Raw genomic sequence first — 13,791 nt, forward strand, 5'->3', positions numbered from 1 at the left:
TTAATAAATTTTATTTTTATATAAAATATCATAGTATATACTAATAGGGCACAATGACACGTACAAAATTATGAAACACTAAATCTAGTAAACTCTCAGTTGGCTTTTGTCCCGAGGCGTCATATGACTGATAATGCTCTTCTTGCTTTCGAGATTTGCCACACGATGAAATATACATAACAACCAAATCATTAAGGTTTTACCAAGCACCAAATTTCCAACAATATGTAATCATACATGAAAGTAAAGAGAGCTTGAGCAAATAATGTACACTTGCACAAAACCATCTCATTCCTCTCTACCACACTACATCACTAATAATATACACAAACCTAGCAGCAAATAAACGAAAAATTTCCCACAATTTTCCGAATACTTCAACTCTCTACCTCTCGTGTTTGAATCACGAGGGTACGTTGAAGTGGAATAGCCACGAGATCACGAATGCAAACACCATACAAGCCAACAAAAAGTTTAGAAAACGATGACCTTGCCAGAAGTTTCGAGACTCTAAAAGGGGTGCACGAGTCGTGGCAGACGCAGAAGCAGCATCGGCTTCATTTGTTTCGTTCCACTGTTCCATCAACTCGGCTTCATCTATGCCAACGACGTTCTGTGCTATTGAACCACATATCTCACAGATTCTGCAAGCATAGCATGAGCAGTAAACATGAGCAAGAGTGATCATTTGTTTAGAATCAAAAGATGTATATATGCTACGCCTTTTTGGGATCTTTGATATTTACTATGTCTTCGACTCTGTCTCAACGCGTAGAGAGAGCATAACTTCTTCATTTGTATCATCATATTATGTTCCAATTTCAAAATCCAAAAGGTCTTATAATCAGTCTTGAATCTTAATAGAGGCAGAGAATATGTATAATTCTAACAACACACGTGCTAGGTCGTCAATCTAAACATAGCGATCACTTCACAAATCTTTGTTTTCTATATTCCACATTTTTCATGAAGCCAATATTTGGAAATATTGTTCATCATCACTTCTTTTCCTTTGACACTTGCCAAAAAGTTGCACGTGTTTAGCAAAGTGGTTGAGTCCTGAGCTATCGTTTCCTAGTAAGGCTACACACGCTTTCGAGTTACTGTTAGAAGGTTCCTCCATTCCAATCCATTCATCTCTCCGGTTATCTTGTTACAGACATCTAAAGTCATGTCAGTACACCAAAAGATTTGGATATGGAGTTTTAAGATTACTCGAAAGGAACCTTCAAGGAGTGTGACGAAGGGGGTATTATTTTGATAAGTGGATACTTTCAACTAATATTCTAAAAGGAACTACAACAAGGTGATGGCTCCCATACAAAAAAGGCGCATAGGCGTCTAAAGTGCAGAAGGTTCGGTACATTCTTTCACACTCGACATTGTCTATCTACTATCTAGGCAAAAGAAACAAGCACTAACTACATAAGCCGAAAGAATATTTCACAACCTATCAATAGCATCCTTTAAGTGGAGTAGAATGGTGAAACAAACTATCTACTTGGGTTATCTCATCAGCCTAATTTGAGATATAAAGCACTCAAAAATTGATACTTCAACATTGAGGTAGAAACCAAGAACTAGGAAGCAGCTAATATAGAAACCCCACTAAAAAAATGACTGCAACAAGAATTGTGGAGATGTGAGAAGAGTGTCAAATAATAATAACAATCCCACAAATACTAAAGCCAAAGTCAAATGTTCACAAAATAATCAGCGGCCACAAAAAGCAGAATTCTTAGTGGTTTCATCTTTTCTCTATTATAGATTCTTTAATAGGCACAGTTTGAGCCTTTTCCTTTTCTAACCTCCTCCTTTTCCCTACAATTGCCATGGCCACATCAAAATAATCTTTAACTTTTTTCCTTTAAAGTTAGAGTTGTTGTTTCAAAGTAAAAGTTTTTGTATTATCCACCCCCACATTGCACTAGAATGAAAAGAATCAATGATCAAAAAGCCCCCAACTCACAAATGCACACAGAAACATGAAAAATCATATTGATTCCTAAATCTCGGTTATATTCAGGGTTTATTCTATTCCTAAATCATGATACCATGAAATTTAAAGCAAAAAAGGGAAATTCTTGATACAAACACAACTCCATGAATGACTTGAAATGTTTGAAACTTACTTGTTTCCCTTAATCTTGAACCATGCCTCTGCACATTGTTTGTGGGAGGCAGCCAAATCATCTTTACAAGAGCAACCCAGCTCAATAGGAATCCCAGATTCCTGGTTGGTTGCATCCATGCTGAGGTGGCAAATCCTACAATCCTTCACATTTCTTGCCAAATGCAGCTTAGATTCATCTGCACCAGATTCCAGATCCACCATCTCCACTGAATACTCTGAAACATTTGAATCCCTCCTCTCAACCTTATCCTTCACATTCACAATCTCATTTCCATTAGAGGGCGGCGCAGGCGCAGCACCACCTCCTCTCCCGGCGTCTACTTCCGCCGGACCACCACCGCCACCGCCTGATTCCAAATCAACATCACTCGATTGCCGTAAAGATGACATTTTTACAGTGGCCCAGATCAAGATTCTTCATGAACAGCAAAAACAAGACTGGGCATCACTCGCTTGCTGTAAAGATGGCATTTTTACAGTCGCCCAGATCAAGATTCTTCATGAACAGCAAAAACAAGACTGTGATCATCAAGAATTCATCATCACCCTTTTTCTAAGTAGGTGAAGGCTTATACTTTTCTTGCTCTAGACAACAGCGGGGAAGAGGCGGAGTCCCGAAAAAGGCAATGGCAGAATACACAGAATAATTCTATATAAAGAGAAAAATAAAAAACAAACGCTGCACCAAGTGAAACAGGAGCGTCGGTGGCGGGGATAACCATTGGCCTCTCGCCCTCTTTTTTGCTGGGATATTTTGCAAAGCTTTTATCCAAAAAAATTCGACATAAATTGCTCACAAAAAGTATCTTACAGCTACCGCAGACATGTGAAATTTGATGACATATTTGTGTGTACACGTAATTGGACATGTGATTTGCATATGTTGGATTTTAATGGAAAAGAAAAGTGACCTTGGTTGTTGGACTATAGAATATAGATATGGAAATGGAGCTATGCTCGTTTACTCTTGTTTTTTTCAATTCTATTTTAAATTATCGTTTTTGATTAGTTAAAATCAAATACGGCCCCCAAAAAAAAAAAAAAAATTATGGTGAACTTGCAAATCTATTATTGATGAAAGATTTTGAAACTTGAGAGGTGAGTAAACTTTTCATTCTTCTTTTTTCTTTGGGGTATTGGTCGATAGATACTCAATTTTTTTTCATTTTCTAATTTTGCATCCTAATTTTAAAATTTGTCTATAAATACTTAAATTATATATTCTTTTTGATTTTGCATCCGATAAATTTTTACCCTCAAATCGTTACTGACATGGCAACCGAATTGAGAGAAAAGTTTGAAGTGCATAATGAAGCAGATAATTTTATTGTTAATGTGAGATCTAGAATATATAATTGTATGATTTGTGATGTCAATCCAACTGTCATGTCGGCAATGATTTAGGAGTAAAAATTCGTCGTATACAAAATAAAAAAGAATACAAAATTCAAATATTTATGGAGAAATTTTAAAGTTCGGGTGCAAAACTAAAAAATGAGAAAAATTCGAATATTTACGGGCCAGATGTCACTTCTTTTTTTCCTCTCTCACGTTTGTTTGTGGAGAAGCTCATAATTATTTATAATTCCTAAGCAGAAACAAGAAGGTGGAATTTCTTAGTGTGCATATCTTGAATTATTTATTGCTGTTGAATTATTGCCAATCGAATTTCTTTTCTTATAATTTTCTATCTTGCCTTTACAATTTTGTATTCAGTTGTAAGATGCCTCGTGTTGCAAATATGGAAATTTCAGTATATATAGCTTTTTTTTACACGAAATTAAAGTTTCAATAGCTTTTATACAGACTTCAAATTCCAAATATTACTTAGTGACGAAGAAAAGATAGAAGATCATCAGTGATAGGCCTAATTTTCTAATAGGCGACAATCAATATAATAAAGAAATAACAAGGCCTTTTAATTGGTATGTGTTAATTTAGTGGTAGGTCGTTAATGGCCAAATCTGAAATCTTGAATTCGAGTTTATCGTGACGCGGTCTTTAATTTTTTATTTATTTATTTACGTAGTTTATATATAAGAAAAGGGCTTTTGATTTGGTACAATTTGAAAATTCGATCTTTGAAATCTCAACGACCACAGTCAAATTTGGAGGCCTCTAAATTTCAAAGCCCAAACACAACAATCACCCACAAATATATCAAGTACTATATTGTTTTTTTTAACTACAATTTTCATATTACTTTTCATGCTGTCGTTGATTTTATAAAATATGTCAAAAGTCATGTTATCAAGTAATGTTTTCCATCTCACTATTTCGTTTTTAACATTTCTTTTCGAACTCTTTGGGTATAAAAATGAGACATCCCGCCGATGAGGCCTTGCTCTAGTGGTAAAATTGAGGCACTCGAAGACTCCTCTTCGTGAGAGGTCTTGGATTCAACCCCGCTTGGCGGCGATGTTTTCTCACTTTAGGTGGTGATGTTTTATTATTGTATTATATTATTTGTTGGTCCCACACGCAGGGCGTTCTCGCCTTCGTGTGACTCGCCTGCGTGCGGTGATGTTTTCCCACCGTTTTGTGGTGTTAAAAAAAAATGAGACATCCCTAGTTAATTCCACACTGCTGCTCTCCCATCCCCAAATAATAATAATAATACAAGCACCCTATATTTGTCGAAGTTCAATTATTTCAAGTATATTAAATAAAAAAAACCAATGTTTAGCCATAACTATGATTTATATATAAATATGGAGTTCAAAGAAATCTAGTGTTTCCTTTCTAAAAAAAAACATAAATCTAGTGTTTCCCATTAACGTACGTATTTAGCAATAGTCTTGTTAGAATAACAGAAATAGAATTGCAGACCCATTTCTGAAGAAACTATCAATTGCTTACTAATATAACTAATAAGTAAAACTTCTTGATAATAATATTATACGACAACGACAAAAGAGCCACTTTACACATTCTAGCTTTTATAGTAATTTTCTTCAAAAAGGTGATAAGAGTTCTATGCCAGAACAACAAAATCAAGTGAACAGAAATTCTTCATCGTCATTCCACAACATAGATTTCTCCCCTAGAAAATGTGACGATCAACTTCCATATTCTCTTCTTCGTTCACGCGCATAGAGAGGTTCCGTAATTCGCTAATTGGTCATTGGCAAGAGGACATACCTCTCCAGCTTTCTCGAGACCTCTTCTTATCGAGGCGATATTGGACAGATCAGTAGCAAGTGATGCCAAGTTAGGACTTGAAAAATCCGAAAACTCTTCATAGTCCATGAATTCTGGCCCCAGCAATGAGTTGTGGCGAGGCGAATGCTCTCTTGAAGATGCTTCGCAGCAGCAATGGCCACATTGCAGTGGAATCAAAGGTTCATCAAACTTGCTATCGAGAAACTTCAATATTCCGTATTCTGGCAGTGGCCCGTGCACTGGGACTGTCCTTGAGAATGTAGGCTCGAGGCCAGACGAGTTGCAGACAGTGAATGCCCCAACTTTTTGAACAGGATCCGAGTCCTTTAGATGGTTCCCTTCAGCAGAGTGAGAGATTGCTTCAGCAATGGATGGATTGTGTCTAACACAAGAGCTTTTCGCAGTTTGAGCCACGTCTTTCAACTGTTTTGGTTCGTTGTCCATCATTGATGACTCCACTGTTTCTGAGCATCTCAATGACTTAAAGGCTCCATTCGATAAAAATGGCGGTGGTTGTTTGAGAGAACAGTTTGTAGCGGTCTCAGCTTCGTCTTCTGATTGCTTTGGTTGATTTTCCATCAACCGGATGTCCATTTCATCTGAGGGATTGAATAAGGTGAGAGCTGGACCTGTAGAAGTTGCTTCAGATGATGCCCTCATGAACTCTGTAGTGCAATTCTGGCTAGAATCTGGTTTTGATTTCAAATGCATACGCCTTAAAGTAGAATTCCAGTGGTTTTTAATAGCATTGTCTGTTCTCCCAGGAAGAAGTTTCGCAATCGATGCCCATTTATTTCCATGTACTTTATGTGCTTCTATAATTGTACGATCTTCTTCATCTGCAGATATTAAACTTAATAAGACTCCACAAAAAGTATCACATACTAATAATCTATCCCGGTTAGAACACCTCACAAAGAAGAACATCTCTAACTTTATGGAAAAATTACAGCACGAGGCACAAGATCATAAAGTAATTACGAGGTCCACCAACTGGTTCCCAGCAAGTAACTCCCCCACACACAAGTTGAAAACATAGCAAAAGCACTTCATCCGAAATAGAACCAGAATATACTAAAGATCAAAATCATTGAGAAATTACACAGTTTGATTCAGGAAGCGCACTTTATTTGTGAAACTATAAACAATAAAAGCAACTTATGAGATCATTTAATAAGACGAAAAGGTAATGTTATGAACTGGGTCCAGATGGTATTTGTTGAAGATGGAGCATTTAGGAAACTTCTTCATCAGCATGGAATGCAACAGAGCTCTCAATGGTGAGAGCGTTAAAGTTTGGTAGTAAGGATATATAATCGACCTAGAAACAAAGGATACACTTTGCATATCCCTTGGCAAAGCTACAGCAAATCAGTACCTTCTTGTTTTTTGCTTACAATTGTAGAAAAGAGTTAGGGAGCACTCCTACAACTCTCCAAGAAGGACCCTAGCTTATCAGTAATCGATGTTGCCTTTTATGACTGTCAAATAGTCAAATAGATAGCTGAAGCCATTTCTAAGACTCCAAGTATGGCAGAGAGCTTATACATAGTGCCAAAATTTCACAAGTGCTTGGCAAGAACTTTTTTGGATTTATGATAATCAAACTTAAAACACAATGGTTTTTGGATTATAAAGTCGACAACTCTGGATAACATAAGTTACTACTTCTCTCCATTTTCTCATTATTCACAATATGCAAATTATATGATCTCATACACTAGTTATTAATTGGTTGATTAAACCTTGCTGTCAAGATCACATTGACATATTTATGAAGAGTTACCAACAAAACATATACAGAAACACACTGGCCAGAAAAGCAGAAGAAAATTGAGACATTTCCAATCAGAAAAGGAGCTTTTGGATGGTTTTGATCTAGCTCAGTTCTTCGACTAATTCGTTTTAACATTTTCTTTGCATTTGACCATGAAGAGCTGGGATCATCATTCGTAGGAGAACAAAAACAACAAACTCATACACCACATTTGAACACTTCAAACAACTTTCAACCAAGTCCACATTGGACTCTCTTTACTCAGAATAGCCAATTCATAAGCCAACTATTAGCTACAAACCTAACCTAAAAAATGATTAACGAATTAAACAAAATTCTAAACCAACATAATAGAGCTCTTAATTTTCTTACTCTCGACTAATCGCAACTACCAGAATAAAAAACTACTAGCTAAATAACTAAATCAAACTACCATATGATCAGACACAGGTCCGCTTTAAACATCGATCACATGCAATTTAACACCAAATCAGAAAATAGGATTTTCTAATTTTCATTTTCGTCTCAACAATATAAAAGGAGAAATAAACAGAAATTCCATAGTAACAAACTCCTCTCCATTTCTCCAGCCAAAAAAAAAAGAAAAAAAAAGAAACAGAGACCGCGCAACATAATTTTACCAGTAAACGGCTTCCGCTTGAGGTAGGGGTTGAGCTGATTACACCAGCGGAGGCGGCACGACTTCCCAGACCTCCCGGGAATTCCGGCGGCGATCATGCTCCAATTCCTCGGGCCAAACTTATTCACCAGCTCCGTCAGAACCGCGTCCTCCGCCGCCGACCACGGCCCCCGGACCTTCGCGCCGGCTCCGCCGCCATCCTCCGCCTCCACCTCCATTGCGCCGCCCTCGTCGCGCTCCGCCGCGTCAATCACATCTCCATCCATCAAAGCCCGAGCTTTTCCGAGTGAAATGGAAAACCGTCTCGTCTTCTCTGAAGGCGTACTGAGAAAGCCGTGTAACTGAAAAAAAGGGTCTTTGAAAAACGGGGAGAAAACGAAAATGGAATCTGAATTACCGCGATTTTCACAGTGACGGATTTGGACGCTGCTTTTGCGGAAATGACATATGTGTCCTCACATTCATGTCTTCAATTTTTTTGTCATTTGGTGGGGTGTGCGGTTGGGGGTAGGGAAGTAAATCCACACCCCCGTGGGGTCCACTTGAGTAACAACCCGAGAAAACAACTTTAGTCATGCTACCGAAAATTGAAGAATATTTCTCTATCTTCAAACAAATATTGAAGAATATTTAGTTTCTTTTTAAAGGTCCAAAAGTTTAGAATTGAAATCAGGAAAATAAATCTGGAGTTGGACTTTCCTAAAATGGTTATGGGAGTTGGACTTTCCTAATACTCCATCCATCTCCTATAAATATGCACTATTTTCTACACAAGTTGTAACTAACAATTATTTAGACTATTGATAATAGAGAAATCGCCCTACAAAAAAATGTACGCCTTCCGTCCCTCAAACATTTTTTTAAAAAAAGATGATTCAAATTTTAATAAAAATTATTGTGTATTAAATAGGTGGAGAATGAGTCTCACAAAAAATAAAAATTGTAAAACTAAAAAGTAGGTTATGAAGATGTTTTTGGGACGGACCAAAATGTAAAGAGAGGAAGATGTTTGAGGGAAATAGGGAGTAATGTAAACTGAATTGCGGGTAAATAGTACACATTTTCATTCATAATTTTTAGTATTCATCTTTCCATGTTAGTTCGTCCTACATTTTGATATTCATTTTTGTTTAAAGGTGTGCTATCTTTTGTTGATAAATTTATCATAAAAAATACTCACTCTGTCCCTAAAAAATGTGACCTTATTATTATATCAAGATGACCCTAAAAATTGTGACTTTTCCTTATTTGGAAATGACCCCACAAACATAAGATAAAAATTCTCTCTTTAAATTGCCTCCTTTTATCCTCACGTCCTACAAAAGTGGATTTCACTATTTCTCATTCTTCATTTTCACTATGAGGAATCATAAATGATGAAATTCTCTTTTGCAGAAAATGAGAAAAAAAAAATGAGGCATTTAAATGAAGAATTTTTTTTTTATTTCTCATTATTTTTTATGATAAATTTATTAACCAAAAAAAAATACACCTTTATAGTAAAAGTAGATGAAACTCTTGCTCCACACCTTAATCACTTTAACATTTTCATAAAGTTAAAACTCTTATTCCACTCACAATGCCCTCAACCACTTTATTAAAATTTATGTAATTTTCAAATAAAAATTAAAAATTGGGATGAATAGAGTATAAGTTATAAGGGTAAAATTATGTGTAAAATAGTGTTCAAAAATAAGATTATGCATAAATTTGGGGAACATGTCAAAAAAGAAAGATGACATAACTTCAATTAAAACTAAGCCTCACGACAAGTAAAAAAAAAATAAAAATAGACTAAGCCTCTAAATCTTCAGCCCAATAGAATGCTGTGATTTGAGCTATTGAAGAATGAGCTGTCAGCTTTTCTTATAAGCCCACATTTAGTAAACCATAAAAACTAGCCCAATATAATGCTGTGATTTGGGCTACTGAGAAATGGGCTATCAGCTTTTATAAATATAAGCCCAATATTACGAAAAAAAGAAAAAGATTGTCCTATGTGCGGTAACAATTATATTTAAAATAATATATATATGTATATAACCAAATTAAAAAAAAATATAATTTGTAAATATAATACAATCACAAATATTTAATTTTATACAATATTCATAATTGTACTACCAAAAAAACATAGTACTCCCTCCGTCCCATAGAATAGACTCAATTCTTTTGGGATATAGATTATCAAACTTACTTTTGAGGGGAAAGTGGTATGGTATGATCCATACTAATTAAGTATTTTAAGTATATTTGTTTTACTCAAAATGGAAAATAACCTATCCCTATTCTAGTGGGACATCCCAAAATGAAAAACGAACCTATTCTAGCGGAACAAAGATACTATATTAACAAAATGAAATCTTTAATTATTTCATAAAATTTACAAATTAGCTTAATTGTTATAGTTACTATTTTTGAAAAAATGAAGTTATTTTTATGTAATTAGTAACATATGAATAATCTCTTAATTTATGCTAAAATTAAATATGGTATTTGTTAAAATTATAGATCCATTAATAGTTTAAAATCTACTAACTATAAAGTCATATTTAAATATAATAAATATATATATATATATATATATATAAAATATCATATGTTAATTTTTTTATATAAATTTATCTAAATTTAAATTCATAACTTTTTTCTTCTTATGATATATTTATATAAAATTCCGATCATAAATTACAATTAACTCAAACTATTTGCATAACTTTTCCTTCTTTTAATATATCTATATAAAATTCCGAGGTATAAGCTACAATTAATCCAAACGAATTACTCATCCGCCCCATTTCAAATGATCCAATTTCTATTTTGGATTGTCCCATTTCAAATTATTCAACCCAAATTTAAAAATAAAATTGAATATTTAACATTACTTTTTAGGTTGTCACACCACCATTTTATACCTTTATCACACATTTTTCAATTTCTGTGCCTAATTTTTTTGGATCATCTTACGTATTTGCTTCGGTAATCCATGACGACCAGTGTTGGAAATTAATGTTAAAAAATTCTACCTTCAATCACGATCTAGTGACTATCAACTACAAAAGCAATAGCCAAGAAACTAGTTACATACTATTTGCTTCGGTAATCAATGACCACAAAAATTCGATAAATTCTAACTTGGCCTTTGCTTTCTTCTTTGGCGCTCACATTTGACCGACACAGTCACATGGAATGCGACATTATTCCAATTAATAAAATCCAATCCCATCACTATTCTCGTTTAATTGCAATGGTTCATATCATTATCTATTTTTTTAATTACAATAGTCAATAGGCATCTAATATATAAATAAATCAGCAACCCCACGCAGACGTGACCTCTACACTATTCATATAAAAGTAGAAAAACTACCCGCACACATACGACTGAACCCAAACCCAAGACCCCTCACAAAGAAGAGTCTTTAAGTGCACCTCAATTTTACCACTTGAATTAGACCTCATCGGCGTATCATTACATCTATAAGTGCACATACTCATATTGCAAAAATTTGACTATACCAAAATAGCAAAAAGATGAGTTCCGACTTAGAAGAGGAGCTGCCGCCGCACGTGGTGATTTTCCCATTTCCGGCGCAGGGCCACATGAATTGCATGCTCAATCTCGCTCATCTCTTCTGCTTAACCGACTTCCACGTCACCTTCATCGTGTCGGAATTCAGCCACCGCCTCCTCCTCAAGAACACCTCCGTCCCCGCCACCTTCGCCGCCTATCCCGGCTTCCAGTTCCGGAGCATCCCCGACGGCCTCCCCGACGATCACCCCCGCAGCGGCGCGAGAGTCGCCGATATCGTCCCCGCCGTCGCAAACCACATGATCCCAAATTTCAAGAAAATGATGGCCGAGGAAGACTTCCTCGCTTCCCCCCACCGTAGGGCGGCCACGTGCTTCGTCGCCGACGGCTTTCACGGCTTCGCCGCTGACTTCGCGGAGGAGAACGGCCTTCCCTTGATCTATTTCCGAACTCCTAGTGCCTCCTACTTGTGGGCTTATTTTCATGTCGATCATCTCATTCAAGCTCAAGAAATTCCCATCAAAGGTAATCTAGTACTCATTGATCATTAACACCTCTCGTAGAAGCTAATTCGATTTTCGTTGCGAAATAAGTTCATTTTGAAACATTATATATACTCCTTCTGTACCCAAGAAGTTTGCCCCAATGATCCAATCTATTTATTTTATAATTTTATACATGTCTCCACTAACAACTTTTTATCAGCTTTAATTTATTAAAATTTGTAACGTTTCTCTTAGAACAAATTTTTGAGGGACGAAGGGATCGAGTGCATTCGTTGTGAAAAATACTAAATTTTGAACTTTGAATTCGTTTGACCAATAAGTATTGAAAATAGTTCCTATTTTGTATGCCCTCAAGTACCATTATTAGTGAATCACTTTTTATTTCGGTTGTCCCATTATGAGTGACTCATTCTATAAATAATAAAAATTAACATGTGAAAATACTTGTACTGTATTATTTTTAACCAATTTATAATGGGACGAAGGAAGACTATTAATTTTATACTACTATAATATACTATATGTTTCTAAACTTGTTTGAACAACTTTCTTTGAATATATTATGGACCTCACTAGCAACTTTATAATTACAACTCTTATTAAACACTATTTTTTTAAATGATTTTACAATCGAATAACTTTTTACTAGTTTTTATAGAAATTTGTGATGTTCCCTTTAGAACAAACCCGAGGGACGGTGGGAATACATTTGTTGTGAAAAATAATAAATTTTGAACTTCAAATTCATTTAACCAATAAGTAATGAAAATAGTTCATATTTTTATGCCCTCAAGTCCGATTATTAGTGAATCACTTTATACTTTGAATCGTTCAATTATAAGTGGCTCATTCTATAAATGACAAAAATTAACTCGTGAAAATACGTGTACCGACAATACCGTACTATTTTAAACCAATTTGTACATTATGTTCAAAAGTAACAAACTATTAATAATGGGACGAAGGAAGTACTATTTTGACCAATCTGAAGTCGTTTGAACCGTTCTTGCCTCGAATATATTATGCAGACAAGTCGATGGATGGATTAGTGAAAGGCATACCAGGAATGGAAGGATTCCTCCGCCGCCGCGACCTGCCGGGCTTCTTCCGCACCGACGACGTAAACGACCCGCTTCTGCAGAGCTTAGCAGCGGCGACGAGGCAAATCGTACGAGCACAAGCAGTCATATTCAACACATTCGATGATTTGGAGGGGCCGATTGTATCACTCATGCTCGAGAAATTGCCAAGAATCTTCACTATCGGTCCAATCCACGAGCAGCAGAAGTCGAGGCTCATGGAAAAGAAATCCAAGGCGTCAATTGTTGCAGGCAATTTCTGGGCGGAGGATCGGAGCTGCATAGATTGGCTTAACGCTCAGCCTCGGAGATCGGTGATCTATGTGAGCTTTGGGAGCATAACAGTTGTGACGAGAGAGCAATTGATGGAGTTCTGGCATGGTTTGGTGAATAGCTCGCAGAGATTCTTGTGGGTGATGCGCCAGGGTTCCGTCACCGGAAAAGATGGAGACGATCGAGTTCCGGCCGAGCTGCCGGAGGGTACTAATGAAAAGGGTTACTTTGTGAAGTGGGCCCCGCAGGAGGAGGTGCTCAACCACCCTGCGGTGGGTGGGTTCTTGACGCACAGTGGATGGAACTCGACTCTCGAGAGCATTGTCGCTGGCGTGCCGATGATCTGCTGGCCTTATTTTGGGGACCAAACTATTAATAGTAGGTTCGTGGGCGAGGTTTGGAAGATTGGTATTGATATTAAAGATAGTTGTGATAGATTGATTATTGAGGAGGCGATCAGGGAGATTATGATAATAAGGAAGGATGAATTCTTGGAAAGGGCAGATGGTATGGCTAAAATGGCTAAGAAGGCTGTGGAAAGAGGAGGTTCATCGTATAGGAATTTGGATGCTCTAATTGAGTATATTAAGTCATTGATAACTTGATTTATATTTGACCTAATGGAAAATTAGATCGCTTTGTAGTGTACTTTAATAGATCATGAATCATAAATCTTTTAGACGAGTAA

The 13,791-nt window shown here is 36.2% G+C and overlaps 3 protein-coding genes across 3 annotated transcripts; 1 reads left to right on the forward strand and 2 right to left on the reverse strand.

Moving 5' to 3' along the window:
* LOC131005992 (uncharacterized) lies at positions 1-3,049 on the reverse strand. Its single transcript, XM_057933144.1, has 2 exons — positions 2,133-3,049; positions 1-644 (listed from the first exon to the last, which is right to left on the reverse strand). The coding sequence occupies exons 1-2, from the start codon at positions 2,522-2,524 to the stop codon at positions 404-406; spliced, it is 633 nt and encodes a 210-aa protein (XP_057789127.1). The 5' UTR covers positions 2,525-3,049; the 3' UTR covers positions 1-403.
* A 1,953-nt stretch (positions 3,050-5,002) lies between these two features.
* LOC131005931 (transcription factor MYB25-like) lies at positions 5,003-8,099 on the reverse strand. Its single transcript, XM_057933052.1, has 2 exons — positions 7,715-8,099; positions 5,003-6,135 (listed from the first exon to the last, which is right to left on the reverse strand). The coding sequence occupies exons 1-2, from the start codon at positions 7,977-7,979 to the stop codon at positions 5,219-5,221; spliced, it is 1,182 nt and encodes a 393-aa protein (XP_057789035.1). The 5' UTR covers positions 7,980-8,099; the 3' UTR covers positions 5,003-5,218.
* A 3,115-nt stretch (positions 8,100-11,214) lies between these two features.
* On the forward strand, positions 11,215-13,751 carry LOC131005903 (7-deoxyloganetic acid glucosyl transferase-like). Its single transcript, XM_057933023.1, has 2 exons — positions 11,215-11,770; positions 12,780-13,751. Exons 1-2 carry the CDS (start codon positions 11,248-11,250, stop codon positions 13,706-13,708), a joined length of 1,452 nt encoding a protein of 483 aa, XP_057789006.1. The 5' UTR covers positions 11,215-11,247; the 3' UTR covers positions 13,709-13,751.
* Positions 13,752-13,791: the final 40 nt, after the last annotated feature.

This window comes from Salvia miltiorrhiza, chromosome 1, assembly GCF_028751815.1.
Source record: "Salvia miltiorrhiza cultivar Shanhuang (shh) chromosome 1, IMPLAD_Smil_shh, whole genome shotgun sequence".
Classification (NCBI taxonomy): Eukaryota; Viridiplantae; Streptophyta; class Magnoliopsida; order Lamiales; family Lamiaceae; genus Salvia; species Salvia miltiorrhiza.

Excerpts from the sequence above, each read along its gene's own strand:
- LOC131005992 (XM_057933144.1), bottom strand. The coding sequence starts at position 2,524 with ATGTCATCTTTACGGCAATCGAGTGATGTTGATTTGGAATCAGGCGGT. Across the intron at positions 645-2,132 it reads TTCAAGATTAAGGGAAACAA|AATCTGTGAGATATGTGGTT; the intron begins GTAAGTTTCAAA and ends CTATGCTTGCAG.
- LOC131005931 (XM_057933052.1), bottom strand. The coding sequence starts at position 7,979 with ATGGATGGAGATGTGATTGACGCGGCGGAGCGCGACGAGGGCGGCGCA. Across the intron at positions 6,136-7,714 it reads CAAGCGGAAGCCGTTTACTG|ATGAAGAAGATCGTACAATT; the intron begins GTAAAATTATGT and ends TAATATCTGCAG.
- LOC131005903 (XM_057933023.1), top strand. The coding sequence starts at position 11,248 with ATGAGTTCCGACTTAGAAGAGGAGCTGCCGCCGCACGTGGTGATTTTC. Across the intron at positions 11,771-12,779 it reads TCAAGAAATTCCCATCAAAG|ACAAGTCGATGGATGGATTA; the intron begins GTAATCTAGTAC and ends TATATTATGCAG.